This window comes from Rhyacophila brunnea, unplaced genomic scaffold (genome assembly GCF_057557595.1).
Source record: "Rhyacophila brunnea isolate RB1 unplaced genomic scaffold, BYU_Rbru_1.0 scaffold_10, whole genome shotgun sequence".
Taxonomy (NCBI): domain Eukaryota; kingdom Metazoa; phylum Arthropoda; class Insecta; order Trichoptera; family Rhyacophilidae; genus Rhyacophila; species Rhyacophila brunnea.
In genome coordinates, this window is record NW_028232752.1 from 35653075 (window position 1) to 35672459 (window position 19385).

Below are 19385 nucleotides of genomic sequence, written 5' to 3' on the forward strand. Positions count from 1 at the left end.
CATATAATTTTATGGCCAGTGTTTGGATCCAAGACAGACACATCAAGGCACCGCCAATTTGGATGGAAATTAAACGCTTCCAGTTGCCAAAACATCGATCCAGTATTTTGGCTACAAAAACTTATCTGCGTTTCCAATGAGAGAAGAGAAGAGGGTGGTAATATTCCGACATTATTTATCTCGTCAAGAGGCCCCCCAAAACCTGTGACTCGAGCAGTCATCGGAAATTGGGTGAAGTCAGTACTCGCTGATGCAGGGGTACAGGAATCACCAGGCAGTACTCGATCAGCAGTCGCCTCTCTAAATTGGTTAGAGAATTACCCCATAGATGATATCCTGCAGAGAGGTAATTGGCGCCAAGAAGCTACTTTTAAAACATTTTACCAGAGACCGATAGACACACAGACTTCTACAGCAGGGGAACAAAATATGTTGACCTCTCTGTTCAGCCCGGTGCACTGAGCCTAAAAGAAAGGAATATATTATACCTAATTCTCATGTTAGGTTTCATCCACCCTATCTTGCAGGATCTATCTTGCTTTACCAGGTGATAACAAACAGATATCTCAAGGGACTTCAGAGTCAATAGCGAATAATGAAGGAGTTTTACCTACCATTAAAACTCTTATTATTCTTGTTGACTCTGAAGTCCAGAGAACACCTACCTGGTTTCCTTGAGACATATCAAATTGAATGAGCAGAGACAAAGGACGCTTCCGATAGAAGCGTCAGTCCTGCCAGCCTGCTAAACAAGATGAGCAACCAGAGAAATAAACAATCGAGAAGAAAAGGGGGTAAAAAGAGACCAGCACAGCCGAACACAAGGCAAAAATACGATCAACATCTCAAGGGACTTCAGAGTCAACAAGAATAATAAGAGTTTTAATGGTAGGTAAAACTCCTTTCATTATTAATTTTGAGTGAGATGCCTTCGAGAAACTTTTACCCATAGACAAAATTTTGTACATAAATAATTTTATAAATAATTGATACAAACATTTCAAACCATAGACTAATTGTTACAAACCGAAACGTCAAAGTCGAATTTTGAGAATTTTCCAATTTTTACTTCTTAATAAATCTCAAATGCGTATTTTGAACGTATTGTGTATATTTTATTATTATTTAAAGTGATATTTTATCTTCAATAATGTTGCACCTACAGAACTACGCTACTAGCGATGAGGAGAGCTCTTCAGATAAGGAACTTGCTCCCGTAAATATGGAAGATTTGACAGCGCATTTAAAAGCTATAGATCCTGCCAAATCAATTGCGAGAACCTTACAAATATGCGCTGCTCCTGCTGTCTTACCCATGGTAAACTCCCTTCTTTTTGTCATATTGACAAAATTATGGTTCAATTTTTTTGATAGTATACAAATCAAACATCTCATCAACAATAACCTCAACTCAAATCAACAATAACCTCAAAACTTAATAAGTATCGTGTTTATTTCATATTGCATCTGTTTGCGTGTGTCTAAGGTGCCTAGTCATACGATCTTATGATTGTTAAAGATCTGTGATTATCTCAATACGATTAGCGAGACATTGGTATGATTTTATTAGGTAGAGCAAGTAAATGGAAAATTAATGTTTCTTGTATATGTCTGCCATCAATGGTACATATAAAATTAAAAGTTATATATATCATACATGATATAACTTAGTGGTGAAGATACAGTATTTCATATTGTAAAAGAAACCTTGTAAAATAGCCCGTACGTAATTCACATTTTCAAATACAGAAATCACTATGAATATATACCGCACCAGTTTGTGAACACGATTCGTGTTATCATGACAGAACCAAATAAGGCAATGGCGATCTGCGATCGCGCGAATTTGTCCATTAGCATCTTCTAATTGTGATCTAAAACATAACACGATCTACTGTAACCCAGAAGCAAACGAGAACCTAAAGCACAAAGCCCACTGCACGCAGCATAAGTATGCATTTGTTTCCTCAGTAGATTGTGTTAGGACACTCGAGTAAGCATAAGGCCTGAGTGAGAAGCTGTCAATGACATGCTAAAGAAGTGCAAGTGTCCAAAATGACCGAGCGTCGATGGGATTGTGCATGTTTGCGTTCGGCAAAGCATGCACACTTATTTCAAATCAGATAGAAATTTAACAGCGTTTTAGTCGTGCGCGCATATTGTTTTCGTTGTCATTTGAAGAAATTATTTCTGAAATACAATCTATGCCTGAAATACGGCTGTCTTCTCATTCTCTTTACAAAAATAGAGTAACTATGGCATTATTGAAGGTAAATAATGATTTTTATTATTATTTCATAATAAAATTCATACATTTTTTGCATTATTTAATTACAAATCTATACAGGTCGGGCTTATTCTGTTTTCCCAAATATAGTTTGAAAATTGAAAATAGATGAAAGAACTCTTGCTGCCGTAGACGAACCGTTGTTTCATCAGTTACATGAAAATCCATTGGTACGAACCCATGATTATAACTTTAATAACGCACTTTCCCATTCACACGCTGAACTGTGCGCTGAGGCCAGGGCAATGAACGCCAAACACACTGTGTCATGCCGCTTGCCACGCCCCGCAAAACGTTTCCCACTCAGACCTTAGCCTAAGATTGTTTTTGAAAAAATCTACTTATTGCTACTGGTCATTATTGTGCTAGCTTCTGTCATTGTGTTTAACTTTCATGATAAACAATTGTATAAAATTTTTTTATTGTCTTACATAGTATAAATTTGTGTAGCCATACGTTTATTGTGATTTTTGAAAAATGAGTATTTTTTTGACGATATGGAGTACTGTATCTCTATTGACTTAAGAGATTTAACTGAAATATGTATCTGATAACAACATTACTTAATTATATAATATACCTAATGTACTGTTTCTTTAGTACAGTGAAAACAAAATTAGTCCGTTCCAAATATGTACCTAGAAAAAACAACTTAAGAATTTGTCAGATGCGGAATTCAAACCCATGACCATCGGTTTTAGAGAGTAACGATCTGCCACCACCTGAATGCTTTCATAAAAGCGTTGTAAATTGCAAATCAATTTCAATATTTCTTTACAAAATCAATAAACATTTTCCTGAATTTTTCAGAGCGACCCGAACGCTTCAAGAGTCATCAGCCCAAACTCGAAATTATTGGAGCATAATCCCAGATATGATGATCTATATGCACCAGTCCTCGGTCCAGAGAATCCGTTCCAAACTCAACAATCGAAAGCTCCGAAGAATATGTTGTCTGGTTTCGTTGAGAAAGCACACATAAGTGAATTTCAGTTTGAAAACCAAAGACGCACTTTTACCAGTTACGGGCATGCCTTAGATCCAACTGCCGATGGAGAAACTTCCGTTTCAAGCACAATGATTGGTAAATAATTAATTAAGTCAAATTTCAATACACTGTTCGACCACTGGTGAAGAAAGAGTGGCTGCTAGAGGGAAGCCCATATTATCATAACATCATATTAAGGCAAAGTCTTTACCTACCAGAGGCACCTAGCGGGAAAATACGAAGCTTCTGCTAATAATACGAAAATCCACACAAAATTGCCTACCACAATTTGTTCATTATTTTATTTAGTTTTTAATTAAGTAAATTATTTTTTTATTCAATGAATAATACACAAGAATAAAGAATGTAGCTTTCATTTTTGGACTTACATTATATGGAACACCTCAGAAACATTGACACAAAATATATTGGTATATTATAATTATATAGACTGCGAAATCTTTAACGTGAGACCTGGCGGCGACACTCGTGTTGTATCTTGTATAATATGGTTTTATAGTATTGAAAGTACTGAAAAGCGAGAAGAGAGGATGTAGTTCTCCAAGCCGCCGCCTATCACCGTAAAGATTTCGCACTGTATACAGTCGAACTCGGTTATTACAATCTCGGACATAGCGAGTTCTCGGATGTAATGAGGAAACATTCGTTGACATTTGGTTTATGATTTTCTCCATACATTTATTCACTGTTATAACGAGCAACTTATCGGATATACCGAGCTAAATTACTGTTGGTGTCGATCGTTTAAAAACATTTCGACCATGAGCAATAAAATCCGATCGAACAGGATGCCGCCAGGGACGGATTACGTTTATGACACTAGTTAAGTGTCTAATTGTTGTTTTCATTACAATAAACAACTTCGTTTGTAGTTTATGAAGGCTTGTTTCGGGGATTTTTACGATGATTTTCAGATTTTTTATTTTCGACTTTTTTTGTTTGTGACATAAAAATACCTATTCTCTGATATCACGAGCAAATTCAATCGGTCCCATCTTCCTCGTAATAACCAAGTTCGACTTTATATATAGGCTTGTTCTTGCCAATTATTTAGAAACATTTTTTTGTTCTCAAATGCAAATCCATACCAATTTTCTGATTATTAAAAATAATTATATGGATGGACTAGTGAGTAACAACTGAAACATGTAATTAATGATGCCTAGTTGTCTAGTTTGGTTTTTTCTATGGTTTTTTTGATTCTGACTCAGTTTTTTCTCCGATTACAAAATTACTAGGTCCCACTTTGGCACCCTTGGACAAATGATAGCCAAAACAGTTTTAGGGTAATATGCCTACATAAACTTTATTCTGAGATGAAACAAAAAAACGTTATATCCACATAAAAGGGTATCTTGCATATTTTGGTGAGTTTTAAAGATTTTACCATAATGTGAGAAGTTAATGTTAGTATTTAGCTGACTTCTCGTTTATTTTGATTTGTATTCCTAAAATAAAGCAAACAATCATATTTTATTCTTTGTATCATCATCAGCCTGTTTCAATACACTGCTAGATGAAGGCCTCAACAAGCTCAATCCGCTCTTCTCAGTTCTGTGAGTCAGTGAGAATCATCAAAAAAACCTTAACCTTTGTTCAACGTTATTTCCATGTCATGCTACGTTTATGTAGGTTGGTGACCAGACTATATTGACTACTTACTTGAAAAAAATCTCAAACCTCAAAAAATAACGACTACTGGTCATAACGTATACTATTACACTTTTTATAATATAATACATTAATTGAATGTTGTTAATATTGTTTGAATTATTAGTTTCAGGAACAATAGCACCGCCCCCAGAAAAGAAAACTGTTTTTGAGTCATCAAAACAAAGACCTTTAGACAAGAGGAAAAGAAAAAAGAATGACAATCCAGAAGATATCGAGGGATTCTTAGGACCTTGGGGAGGATATATTGATGAAAAAAGGTTATTCGATGAATTATCAATCAATCTACATATTTTCTTAATTGAGTCAGCATTTATTTATTTATTTATTATTAAATTCTACAGGATATTTTTTCAATAGCAATTTCTATTGAAACGCCATTATCAAAACTACAAAAATAAACAACTTTTCTATGCTTAACCTCTTTTATACCCAACATGCACCTTTCCATTTTTAATTTCTTTTACATTAAAAGTCCACGTTTCACATGCATAAGTGAGCGTTGGTAGCACACATTGGTTGAACACTTTACACTTAAGATACAATGGGAGGTCACTTTTGAAGATAATATTCAGGCGCCCAAATGCACTCCATGTCAGTTTAGTTCTGTGAACAATCTCTTCATACATACCACTGTCAATTGACATTTGTTGTCCAAGAGACACGTAGTTGTTGACTCACTCAATTTGAGTGTCATTGGTGAGGATTGCTTATGGTTCAGCGAAGCAGTTTATCATTACTTTTGTCTTTGAGACATTTATCTTGTCATTTATCAACCTGCTTTGCGGCTTTCATTTGCATGCTCCTGCATCCTGTCCTGAAGGTCTCCTGGGTTATTTGCAAAGACAACAAAGTCGTCTGCAAAATCCAGGTGTCTGAGGTATTCACCGTTAATGGTGATTCCACTGTTCTGTACTGTACACACTAAACTTTGTCGGTCATACATATTTGTTTTCATTGAAATAAGACTACAATTTACAGACGGTGTCCGTTAGTTTTTAAAATCCAATGAAAACCTACAAAAACCAAGCAATTATAGATAATAATCAAAAAAATTATTGTCTATCTATAAAATATCTAAAACTATGCAATTAGATCATACATAACTTTGGATATTTTATAGATAGAATAATATTTTTTATCTATTATAGTTTGGTTAGGCAGGGCTTAATGTATTAAAAAAAAATGAGCCAACAATATGTGTAATATGTATTCTTATTCCTACGAAAACAAATAAGTATGAATAAAAAAGTGCGCACAATTTTGTCGTATCACCCAAAGTATACCCTAACTATTATGGTTTGGTTTAGGCAGGGTGTAGTTGATTTTTAAAAACTAACCAACACCATCTGTAAATTGTAGTCTTAGTTCAATAAAAACAAATACGTATGACTCACAAATTTTAATGTGCACTATTTATGGCGGATCTTAACAGCCTACCTCGACCCTTTGCTACTGGTGTTACCCCATTTAGGATAATCTACCTAATCCCCAGACTCCCGATGTAGGTGTTTATTATTAACTGCAAATTATTTAACTTTCATTTTATATTGACTCATCAAACAATGTGGGAGTCAATAGAATCTAATGATGTGCTTAATTTTATTTTGCAGGGTATTAAAACCGTCTGACGAGGAAGCGGAGGCTTTAGAAGAAATTTTGGCAAAGAGACAGAAACGTGGAAAGGTGGTTGACGATAAACCCATGGAGGAGAAGTCCATACTACATAGTAAGATAGATTTTTATTCAGTAAAAAAATATTAATGGGATTGGTGGGCGGGTGGCACATTCAAACTGGTTAAAATTTTAAAATTTCCAATTAATAGGTGTGTGCGGATCCGGGGCATAGACCCAATGAGTGAAGCAAATATCTAGCAACCGATCCTCGTAAAACAATCCACACACAGTATTATGCGGCAAGAGAAAGTCCTCGATAATGATCAACCGCACACAAAGGACATAAAACATTTTGAATATAAAATTATTGCACCGATGATGTCGTACAATTTGATTGCATCTTATGTGTAAAAGAAGGCTGTGTTAGTGAATTTTAACATCAGTCTATCTTTTAAAACTCAAATCCAGTTTTGGTCAGAAATTAGATTTTTATCAAATATGCGAATATTATCAAAACACATCTAATTACTTTATAAATCAATCTACAACCTCATAATTTGTACCCGTGTACCAGGAATGGTTATGTTTGCCATAGTGAACAGCTACAGATATTATATGATTTAAGATCTGTGGTCCAATTCGTGTGCTATCTCTAACAGAAAGCAATAGACAGCTTTGGTCAGAAATTATTTTTAATATTAATTATGTAATACTTCTAAAGAATGGATCATTTCTGATATTTTTTTCTCTTCTATCTATACAGGTTAGCCAATTAAAATTTAACATAATTGGTTAATAATGAGATGTCTTATCAAGAGCGTGTATAATCGTGGAAAATTTTATAACTGTTGTTATATGAAAAGCTTTGGTTATTTGGCAAATGGATAACCCTGTTTTAATGTCAATAATATTTGTGTTCCGTTGTTATATAAGCCTTTCCTCATTATTTTTTTTATGTTATCATAATAATTCTTGACGTAAAATGCAATATATTTTTTATTATTTCTTTCAGTTTGTAATAAATAAAATTATCAAAACATCATTCATTAAAATTCAGTTAGGTAATAATTAGTGTGTTCTACTAATATTTTATCTCCTCACTAATTAATATACAAGATTGCCTTATTTTTTTACTGTTCATTTATAATGATCTGGTATTTGTTAACAATGATACAAATACCGCTATTTTATTATCATGAATGAATGTTATGATGTACCTAATTGATAATTTAGGGTTTTCTTTTACATATATGTTGCGCAATCGCTGTGCTTTTTAAATTTGAAATGAATTCAATTTACACGCTGTAATGTAATTATTAGTTATATACATATCTGGAAATATTTTGCTATATTCCGGAAGTAGGTACTTTGTCATCTGTCTTATATTGAAATTTATAAATAATTAGCAATAAAAATGTTTTTGAGAGGTGTTTGTATGATTGTGATGATGATTGCATTTTTAATTCAATATTTTATCAAATTCCATCAATCCATTTCTAGTTGGATGCAAAGATTTTGGTCTATAGCCGAAGTCTTATGAAGTTTTTCTACAACACTTGATGGCAATTCTTTTACATTTTTAGTGTAGATAGTTGAATTCGTAGCAATATATTTTTTTTTCTGTGCACCGATAAAAGACACCTTGAAAAATAACAGCTGTAAAATTTAATCAAAATATTAAAGAATTGATGCAAATAATACAACTTTTGAGAGTAGGTCTCGTGGAACCATCAATTAGTTTTGATTTATATATTATGAGTATCAGAATTTAGTTTTTATTTTGTACGTATCCGTTTAAAAATGATATTGTAGAAGTAGATGAAATGCATAAAATTTTGGAAAAATAATAAGGTGTGATTGTTTAAATCTAAATTGTGTTGTGCTTGCAGTTTTTGACAGATGAGGCCAATGATAGCTACAGCGTGACTGCAAATGACTTGCAGTGAATCTTATCATTAGTTTTACTAATCTTTTCATATACCTATATTATTACATAGGCTCCATCTATATAGAGAAAGTTTTCTTCTAGCTTTTAAGACATTAAAGAGAATTAAATAACCCACGGTGGCCGCGTGGCTTAAGCGTTGGACTATAACGCCGTGGGTCCCAGGTTCGAATCCTGGGTCTGGCAAGTACACAAATTGTTTTTCAATTTGTGTCTGTCAGGGTATGGACCTAATAGGTTGAGCAAGTGGCTGACATCCATTTCTCGTAAAAAACAAAAATCTGTTAATACAAACCTCTACTCTGTGGAGGCCCATATGATCCTATTAGGATCGGACATGGTCGAAAGAAAGAAGAAATAACGTTGAGAATTAAATTCTTCGATTTCGATTGGAGATGTCGGCAGCCAATTCGAGGTGTAAACTTATCATGAGAACAATCAAACTTAGTTTTTGCAATCTCAAATCTTCATGTTTAATTGATGTATGTACCTTTCTTCAGTTTCTGACAGCGTGGACTACCAGGGAAGATCATTCCTCAACCCCCCTCAGGACGTCGGAGTGAACTTGCGCAGCGAGACCCCGCCACAGAGGTGTTTCCTCCCAAAGTCGCATATCTTTACGTGGAAAGGTCACACGAAGGGTGTAGCAGCCGTCAAATGGTTTCCCAAGACTGCGCATCTCATGCTCTCCGCCAGCATGGACTGCCGAGTCAAGGTCATTGCAATGTTATTTCAACAATTCATTTTCTAACACTAATATTAATCAAAACCTTCAATTTACAATAATGTTCAATATGTGCATTATTATCAATGTCTAGTATATTATTCATTATAATAGAGATAAGTAGTTTAATAACAATCAACGAGTGAGAGTGAGAGTGATATTGTTAACCTCCCGGATTCATGTAGGTGTTTCATATCTCAGGCTGATGATGGGCAGGAGGAGCATTGGCATACAGATAATCCAAACTGCAAATTTGTAATGCAGATTATTATTTTACATGTTTAGTAATGCATTATTTATTAAGAATATCTGTGGTTTTTGTTTGTTTTTGCGAATCTGTTTAGTAATGCATTATTTATTAAGAATATCTGTGGTTTTTGTTTGTTTTTGCGAATCTGTTAATGATTTTCGAATATCAGTAAGACCGATATTAGACGATCAAAGATCTCTGACAAATTTCTTTTATGAAGAATATTTTATAAAATCTTTTACAGTATAATAGCTTGTATTTTATAAAATATTTCTTTCATAAAATATAAATTTATAAAAAGTAGTACCGCGACAGTCGAACCTCGTTTTTTTACATTCCCGGAATTCATGTTTTCCTGATGTTTTATGATGTGTTCCCAGTAAATGAATGTTTTTGTATATTTTGTTTTAGATATGGGAAGTGTACAAAGAAAGAAGATGCGTCAGGACTTACTATGGTCACCGCCAGGCTGTCCGTGATATTAATTTTGACAATGAAGGAAAGCTGTTCCTATCTGCCGGTCAGTATGAGAGTTGCATCATTGTATTCATTAAAATGGAGTATTTAATTTTCAAAGTCATTAACTTTTTATTTTATGTTAGTCACCCTTGAATATTGCAGTATGCTTTATCTGATGAAGAGTGACTCTATGTGAAGAGTAAACCCACCAAAACCTTCGATTGGAAATACAAAAATAAATACTAAAGTAAATTTAAAGTCTGAATCTGTATCCCAATGTGTGCCATAGGTATTATGCTGATATTGACAAATTGTTTATTTTGACAGGTTACGACAGATATATAAAATTATGGGATACGGAAACCGGGGATTGCGTATCCCAATTCACGAGTAGAAAGATTCCCTATTGTGCCAAGTTTCATCCGGATGAGGATAAGCAACATCTCTTCGTTGCGGGAACTTCAGACAAAAAGATTATCTGTGTAAGTTTTATGTGACTAATGTATATTATATAATATATTCAACATAAATGTTAAATATTCAAATAAATTTTTCAGTTGAAAAATTATTATTATTAATAATAAAAATATCACTTTTTTAAGACCTTTATAGAATTTTAACTATTGTGATGATGGTTAATATATCTTATGGTTTGGTTCTTAATTATTTTCAGTGGGACACGAGGTCCGGCGAGATAGTCCAAGAATATGACCGGCATTTGGGTGCCGTGAATTCCATTACATTCGTCGATGAGAACAGACGCTTCGTCACCACTTCCGATGACAAGAGTCTTCGAGTCTGGGAATGGTAAATTAAATTTTCTTCTTCATCTTAAACAGTTTCAGCCGAAGTACACTTGAAGGACCCGGGTAAAAATAGTGTCAGCCCACAATTTGGCTAACATTGAGTTGTGTATGCCACCTCTAAAATTGAGTAAGAATATTATTGATATTTTGAATGAACGGGAGAATAGATTTTTCTATCCACTCCCGGTAAATTGAGAGTCGACTGTAAATTCATTTTAAATTCACAGTGATAATTTAATGGTCATTGTTAACTCATAATCATTCCATGGCAAAACGTGTCAAAATATATTACACTGAACTCCTCATTTACACGGTAGATACGTTCCACGCGATACAGTGTTAAAAAAAACGTGTAAAAAAAGTATACACTAAAATACTTTAAAAAGTCAAAGGTAACAAAAATTATTCACTATGTTTTAACACATTCTGGCCAAATTGGTCTCCAACATGCATTCAGAGTTGATAGCTTTGCACTTTGTTATTTCGAAATCGTGTAAAAAAACCGTGTAAAAAGGTAGTTCAGTGCAATAATATGTAAAACAATGTTTTTCTATCTACCCAAAAATTTACATAAAATATAAAATTAGTTATGTAAGTACATACTTACTGTCCATTAAATTTTTAAGATTATAATATTATTCTTTACGGTTATTATTAACCTTCGTGTTTCAATTTGTACAATCTTAAATAATAAATCGTGCAACTAAACGGAAAACAGTTTTAATGAAGAAGATTTGAGAAGAGGCGTAATGGAGTATTGGACAAAATGCCAGCCTGGTTTCCTTGTTACATTAGAAAGATTTTAGTATGGATGCATCGGTAATCATTGAAAAAAATATTTTCCTATACGTTGGCAGAAATGTTTGCAATTCAACAGAAAATATTGGCCTAGTCCAGGGTTGGCAAACCTTTTAATGTACGCATGCCAAAATTTCCCAAATAATTTTTTTCGAACGTCTCAACGTGCCAAGCAGTTTTTGGCGGAAATTTTTTTTTTGAAGTTTTCTAAAAATTTAGTTTTTAAGAATTCTATTAAAAAAGTTTAAAAATTGCAATTGAGTTCTTGATTTTATATCTTTCACCGTATTTCTGGCCGAAGGCCGTGAAGATTGTTGAAGCATTTAAACCACTTTCATATTATATTCTCCATCACTGAACGGTTTTCCATTTGTAGAGATTATGTTTGACGCAAAATAACAAGCAGTTATATTTCAATAACTGCCGATAATTAATTTCATAAGGTTTGTCGATTGAATATTTTTATTTTTCATTCCCCGATCCTAAGGACTGACCTATGCAATTGTATATTTATTTACATTAAACGTCATGATTATTCTTGAAAAGGATTTTCCTGCAATTTTTTATACAATGCTATTTATTTGTCATTTATGCATGAATTTCGTCATTTCCGTTTGCGCATCAATTGCTAAATATGAAAAACTGAAGAAAATACGCATAGCTATGCTGTCATTATTTTATAATATTATATATAAGTAAGTACTCATATATTTATTTGTAAAACGTTTTTTATAAAAAAAAACATTTTTTAAATGCACTTTTTATATAATTTTTCTCTTCAAAATCAAACATTCGCGTGCCATGCAAAATCATCTCGCATGCCATAGGTTCGCCATCCCTAGCCTAGTCTAACATTTTGATTTGGTTACTTATTTACGTACTGTTATTTGTAATCTTACGTGATTTTTTTGTTTGGAGGCCCATATGACCTTGGAATCGGATATGGTCAAAAGAAAAAAACACACTAATCCAAAGCGTTTAAATTTCAGTACAGCCCTGATAAATAAATCTCAGAAAAAATTTATAATATGTGAAGTTTGCTACAAATGAAATCTGTAAAGCGAAATAACTTGAAAAAAAATTCTTATCATTAGCCTTAGTAACCCTTTTTTACCTTCGTGGTACAATGTGCAAGGCACTGGCTGCTCACCCCATGTGTATGGGATTCGTCTCACAGTTTAGTCACAATATATGTGATTTTCCCAAATCTGGATTTTTCTGTGGTATGTTCACTACTGTACATAATTGGTGTCCTCATGTGCAAAAGATCCACCCATACAAATAAAGATATATCTTCTGATCGTATGATTAAATATTTGTAATTATCGATTGATGTTATTTTCAGGGACATACCCGTGGACATGAAGTACATAGCTGATCCCACCATGCACTCCATGCCGTTTGTGAGGTCGTCGCCCAACGGCAAGTGGCTGGCGTGCCAGTCCATGGACAACAAAGTGGTGGTATTCAGCGCCCTCAACAGATTCAAAATGAACCGCAAGAAGACCTTCACGGGGCACATGGTGGCTGGCTATGCCTGCGGTCTGGACTATTCCCCGGACATGAGGTGAGACATTTTCATTGCAAAATGGCATGTTTATTGTGTTCCTACTAGATCAGCATAGACTGATATGCGGCGGTGCAGTTACGACACCCTGTTGGGGAAGGGGGGGAACTTTCTTGGCGGCAGGGATCTCTGTTTTTGTCATGGCATTAGATGTAGGTAGGCCCAGTGCGACTTCTGTATCAAGTCTTCTACATCACCGCGGTCGTTTCTGGAACTAAAACCCTCCCCCAGCTACTACATTCCCCGCGCCTATAATTCAGTGTGTGTTTAGTATTGCATGAAGTTTTATTAACATTAAAATGCCTTAACCTTTGCGGAAGCAGATGAAGAGCATTATTATATTGAATGTAAGTAGTATTGTGAGGAGAAATATAAAATAAAGCTTTAATTCCTCTCAATAGCGTTAAAGAGTATCTGCTATGACAAGTCAACATACAATGAGCATGTGACGTAACAGTGTCAGCGCTATGACGTCGAAGACTTAAAATTATATAAGTAGGTCTATACTTTATCTGCCGTGTCAAAGTTATCAAAAATCAAAAACGATCATTCCAAAACGGATTAGAATTTTATTACATATTCCATTCCTTACAATTTGGTAATTTTGGCTTGTCTACTAATATCCAGTGAAGATGATACAGTGTGAGATAACTAATAATCATTAGAAACCAGATGCGCCTAGGGCCTAGGCTATTCTAGCTACAAGTGAACAAATTACCATAATAAATATCACCCAAGGCCAGACATCACTCTAACCATATTGGCCTCGATATAGAGCCATTTAATTTTTGTAGGTCGATGACTCTCAGCTCGTGTAAGCTATCTATGGCACGCATCCTTGTTTCGCACTTGATTGATTCATTAGGGAATTGTGATTTCTCACTGCTCCAAGTAGGTTACATGAGGAATATCATTAACTAACAGCACACATAATCTCTCTCTATCGCCCAGTATTACAGTGTCGTTAATTAAAACATACACTTTATCTTTTTATATAATTTGCAAAATTAATATGACCAATTAAAATTCCATGTCCGTGAAAATATTTCTTATCTCTTCTGACCTCACTTAACATTTCATATTATTATGTATTGTTTCCTTGTCCAAAATTGCACACTTTTAGTTCAATTTTAATGGCTTCATTAATATAATACATATTTTTATACTAAATCAACTTTTTTAAATTAAGAGCGTACATAAGTGAAACGGAAAATAATTTTGAACAGTATATGGAATGAAATTTCGTAGTACTCGCCAATCGGAGACTGACAGTTGAGATCGTCGAGAATGTCGGATGAAAATATTCTTAAATCGTGTAAAGATGACTAAAAAACTTTACGTATGTACTTAAAGAAAACATGTCAATGAATATACTATTATTATTAGTAATATAACAATAAACATAACATTAAATGGACGCATGTTGAATTTTTATGACAAATTATATTTCGTTCGGCTCGCGTCATTTGCACAATCCGCGCATCGCCTAGTCATTTTCTTTTTAGACCATGTCTCAGCTGAGGTATAGCCTTAAAGAATTGTACCGGTTTTGTCCAAAAATTTTCAACGTATATAAAATAAAGCAGACATTTAAAATAACCAAATTCATAAAAAGAGACAAAACATTTACAAATACATTAAGTAGCCTATACAACTATAAAGGTTTGGCGTGTTAATACAATTAATAGTCTGCGCAGATGTATTCTATGAAATTGTGTTTTAATTTTGTTTCTTTAACTCCGAAGTAACCTCTCCCACCCTATATGTTGATATTTATTCAAACCGAAGGTTTCTCTCTAGAAATATGTGATGGTGAAACACCGTTAAGACAGTTAATAGGTAATTATCAAGAAAACCATTACCTATAATTTTGTTAATGAACACAAAAACCCAAATTTTTATGTCAATTGTATTGAGTTAATTAGTATCATGAGATGATGACACACTCAATCCAATGTTTGAAACTTATTTCTATAATGATAATAATTTACTGTAAGTTACTGTTTTAAATTTGACCGCTAAACCTACAATCAATCAACTTTTATTTTGCTTAATAAACATACCTTTGGTGAAACTTATATTATATATTTGTCTTAAATTATCTGTAAGGCATGAGAGAAAACATATGAACATATGACGAGAGAAGAGAGAGCAAGACTGGGAAAGAATGCCTTAAACATGCATATATATATAAAAATTAATGTTTGTTTGTTTGTCTGTCCGTCTGTCTGTCCTGTATGCGTTCCTATACCATTCATCCGATTGCGATGAAACTTTGGTGAGTTGTTGTGTTCACACCCGCGAAGGTTTCTAAATTAGAAAAACCATATTCTTCATTCTATCTTCCTTTGTCTTCTTTTGTTCGTATGCGTTCCTATACCATTCATCCGATTGCGATAAAACTTTCATCAGGTGTTGTGCGCACACCCGTGAAGGTTTCTGAATTAGTACAAACATCTTCTTCTATTCTAATGCGTTTCTATACCAATCATCCGATTGCGATGAAACTTTCGTCAGTTGTTGTGCGCACACCCGCGAATGTTTCTGATTTAGTACAACCATCTTCTTCTTCTATTTTATCTTCTTATATTCTATCATCTTCTATTTTAACATGTGCTTACAGTGCGGTAATAGCATATTGAGTGATTTATTTTACTTAACATATTATTTTTTATGAACGCACTTAAATATTGTTTTTTTTAATTTACAGTATTAAGAGTGTCATAAAAATGTCCCCCTAATATTTTTGCTACTGAATGTTGACGATGAGTTACGCAGTGTATGCAAAAATATTTTAATTATAATATGTTATCATGAATTTATATTTCTGTTATAATGGTATTGAATTCTATTTAATTAGTTTTCATACAATTTTAATATATCTGTGGCCCCCTTGAAATATTCTGTGACTCCGAGGGGGCCATCACCTAAATCCCGAATCCAGCTCTTCCGTCTGGTGCTGTTACAATTGTCACTTTTATACGCGCAACAAATTGGTATATGTACCGAACTGTGTAATTTTGAGTAACAATAAAAAAAAGGTTCAGCACAAAATTGTCATAGAACATCTGTGAAAAGTGGTATGATTGATTTTTCTTATTAATTCCTGGGGAGCATCCGCCGTCTCGGATTCAGGACGTCACGTAGGCTATTGGCCATAATTCAAAACAAAACAACAGCTTAACCACGATTGTAGAGCACATAAGGAATCTATTCATTAAATGTCTTCATTCAACAAAATCTAACGTAGTATTATTTTTATTACATATGGCCCAGGACTATAATACTGAAAAGTACCACTTTACTAGTCGATGTTTCCTAGACTACGTAAATAATGTATTAATCCCTACCAATACTAAAATAACCATTATAAAGAAAGTGCTTCAGATACCATACATATTTACACTTTCATATATTATTATATACCATATTCATTTTAAAATATAGGCATGCTTAGGTTTTCCTGTTAAAAAACCCACAATTAAAAGATAATGCAATCTTAGAATGCTTATAATTACTCCACAATCTACTATTATTATTAACATAATTAATTTTTTTAAAAACAATACAATAAAAATATAAAGATTTACATTTCAAAAGGGGGAATTCTTAAAACCCATGTACAATTAATAATATTTACAGACATAACTAGTTTTTATTTAGGTTTTTCCTGTTTTTCTTCTATGTCCACATATCTGTGTACGTGTCCAAATGAGATTATGATCTTGTTATGTATAAAAATAGACAGCACGGTCCAGAGGTCTCCAAAGTAGAGGTGTGTGATAACTGATAATAAATGAATGAAAATTAATTCAAAATGTAGAAAAACCGCTTTCTGATCGGTCATTAGTTAATGGACTTCACAGACCGCATTTAATTATGAGTTTTAGATTAGATTGAAAAGCCCTAATAATTTAATGCCATTATACGAGGGTGGGTCAATAAGTCCTTAGAAAAGCCGACAGGTGGCGCGACTAGTACTGTAAGCAGTTTGTTTTCATGCAGCGGCACTACCGATTCAGTATGCTGCGAAGTTTCAATCAGATTGGTCGGGTTGTTGTGTGTTTCTCGTACATTTAAAAAAAAAATTTGCTTGTGGAAAATGGAAAAATGGAAAATGGAGAAAATTGAGTTTAGAGCTGTTATTAAACATTTTAATATAAAAGGGTTAACAGCAAAGGAAATAAAAAATGAGTTGGATTTAGTTCACGGCATATCTGCTCCTTCACTTGCAACTATTTATAACTGGTTAAATGAATTTAAACGTGGTCGTACATCAACAAAGGATGAACCACGCTCAGGACGTCCTGTAGAGGTGACTACACCAGAAATGATCAATAAAATCCACGATATGGTGTTAAGTGACCGAAGATTAAAGTTGAGTGAGATAATTGAGGTTACAGGGATCTCAAAAGGTAGCGTCATTTCTATTTTACATGACAAATTGGGCATGAAAAATATTTCTGCAAGATGGGTGCCGCGTTTGCTCACAGTCGACAATAAACGCAATAGGGTGGTGGCCTCTAAAGCCCTGTTGTCGCTCATGCAACGCAATCCGGATGAATTTTTTCGTCGCTTTGTGACTGTAGATGAAACATGGATACACCACTATACTCCCGAGACGAAAGAACAGTCAAAGCAGTGGATTGCGAAAGGCGAACCATGTCCAAAGAAGGCGAAAACCGTAAAATCAGCTGGTAAGGTTATGGCTACTGTATTTTGGGATGCACGTGAAATTATTTTCGTTGACTATTTGGAAAAAGGAAAAACAATAACAGGGGATTATTATGCATCTTTATTGGACCAGCTAAAAAACAAAATTGAAGAAAAACGGCCTCATTTAAACAGGAAAAAAATCCTCTTTCATCAGGACAATGCCCGTGTTCACACATGTTTACGATCAATGGCTAAAATTGAAGAATTGAAGTTCGAATTGGTCGACCACCCACCGTATTCGCCAGATTTAGCCCCCAGTGACTTTTTCCTTTTCCCAAACTTAAAAAAATGGCTAAGTGGACAACGTTTTTTTTCAAATGAAGAAGTCATCGATCGGACAAATGCTTATTTTGAGGACCTTCTGAAAACTTATTTTTCTGACGGTTTAAAAAAAATTGAGAAACGTCTAACCAAGTGTATTGAGCTCCAAGGAGATTATGTTGAGAAATAAAAAAAAAATACAAAAATAAAAACTGTTTTAATGCTTTTTTCTAAGGAATTATTGACCCACCCTCGTACATTAACATATCTTTCTGACAGTGACTTCTCATTCACTTCACTCTCCCTCATTCACTTCTCCCAGGTTTGCTTCCCAACGAGGTCGCAATATATCTTTGTGATTTTCTCAAGCCTCTCAAGCTTCCTTCATAGTCAGGATACTGTGGAAACACCAGTTACTAATAATAGAGGTGATTTCTAAGGGTCACCACTGAATACTATATTAAAAATATTGAATTAATAAAAGAAATTACTTAATATTTGTGCACAATACATAAATATGTGCGAATGTGTTCATATTGATGTGACATATGTAAGGCAAAAACTTTTATTTTCATATTGCACAATCCTTCGCATGATCTTCAAAACATTATGGATTTGAAGTTTAGCCATGGCATCGGGCATAGGCGGATCTAAGGATTTGATGAATACGGTTTTATATCCATTCGGGTTAATGTACAACCCATTGCTTTTTAATAAGTATTCCATGGGAAATTAAAAGAATATAGTAGAAGTAACATTTCCTACACCATACACCAAAATTGTATCCTATTTTACCTTCGATAGATTAATTAAAATCATGAGTAAGTATCTTCTCGTATTCTCAAGATGGGTTCATAGCTTGAAACAGCTGTCAATTTAAATGTCTCAGTATTGTAGAATTAAACAAAAATTGTAACATGAAGGAAACAGGGATAATTATATTAGACCAGTGGTTGACAACCTATTTGAAAGAAGGGCCAATTTATCCATTTTATAATTTTTCACAGGCCGCAATGGGTAAAAGTGTTGAAAAATAATCATATAATATTACAAGACACATTTTATTATTTGAAATTTAATAGTTACATATGAGATACTATAATCACTCTCTACGCTGCATTACGTACATATGTATTTGCATGATGTAACTAAGTTTGTAGGAAATTAGAATTTTGTCGCATTCAATGAAAAATTTCGTGATGAAGTACTGGTTATTTTGGGCCGCAACAAATACTATTATGGGCCGCATGCGGCCCTCAGGCCACGGTTTGTGCA

General features: G+C 33.9%; 1 protein-coding gene across 1 annotated transcript in view; it reads left to right on the top strand.

Annotated features, from left to right (window-relative positions):
• Positions 1–1007: 1007 nt before the first annotated feature.
• LOC147079155 (pre-mRNA-processing factor 17) overlaps positions 1008–19385 on the top strand; it is a 28994-nt gene continuing 10616 nt past the window's right edge. Inside the window, exons 1-9 of the mRNA XM_085953682.1 lie at positions 1008–1318; positions 3098–3371; positions 5074–5227; positions 6581–6696; positions 9030–9244; positions 9915–10023; positions 10290–10444; positions 10636–10769; positions 12912–13133. Coding sequence (XP_085809808.1) covers positions 1151–1318; positions 3098–3371; positions 5074–5227; positions 6581–6696; positions 9030–9244; positions 9915–10023; positions 10290–10444; positions 10636–10769; positions 12912–13133 — 1547 coding nt within the window. The 5' untranslated portion in view covers positions 1008–1150. The remainder of the gene's footprint in view (positions 1319–3097; positions 3372–5073; positions 5228–6580; positions 6697–9029; positions 9245–9914; positions 10024–10289; positions 10445–10635; positions 10770–12911; positions 13134–19385) is intronic.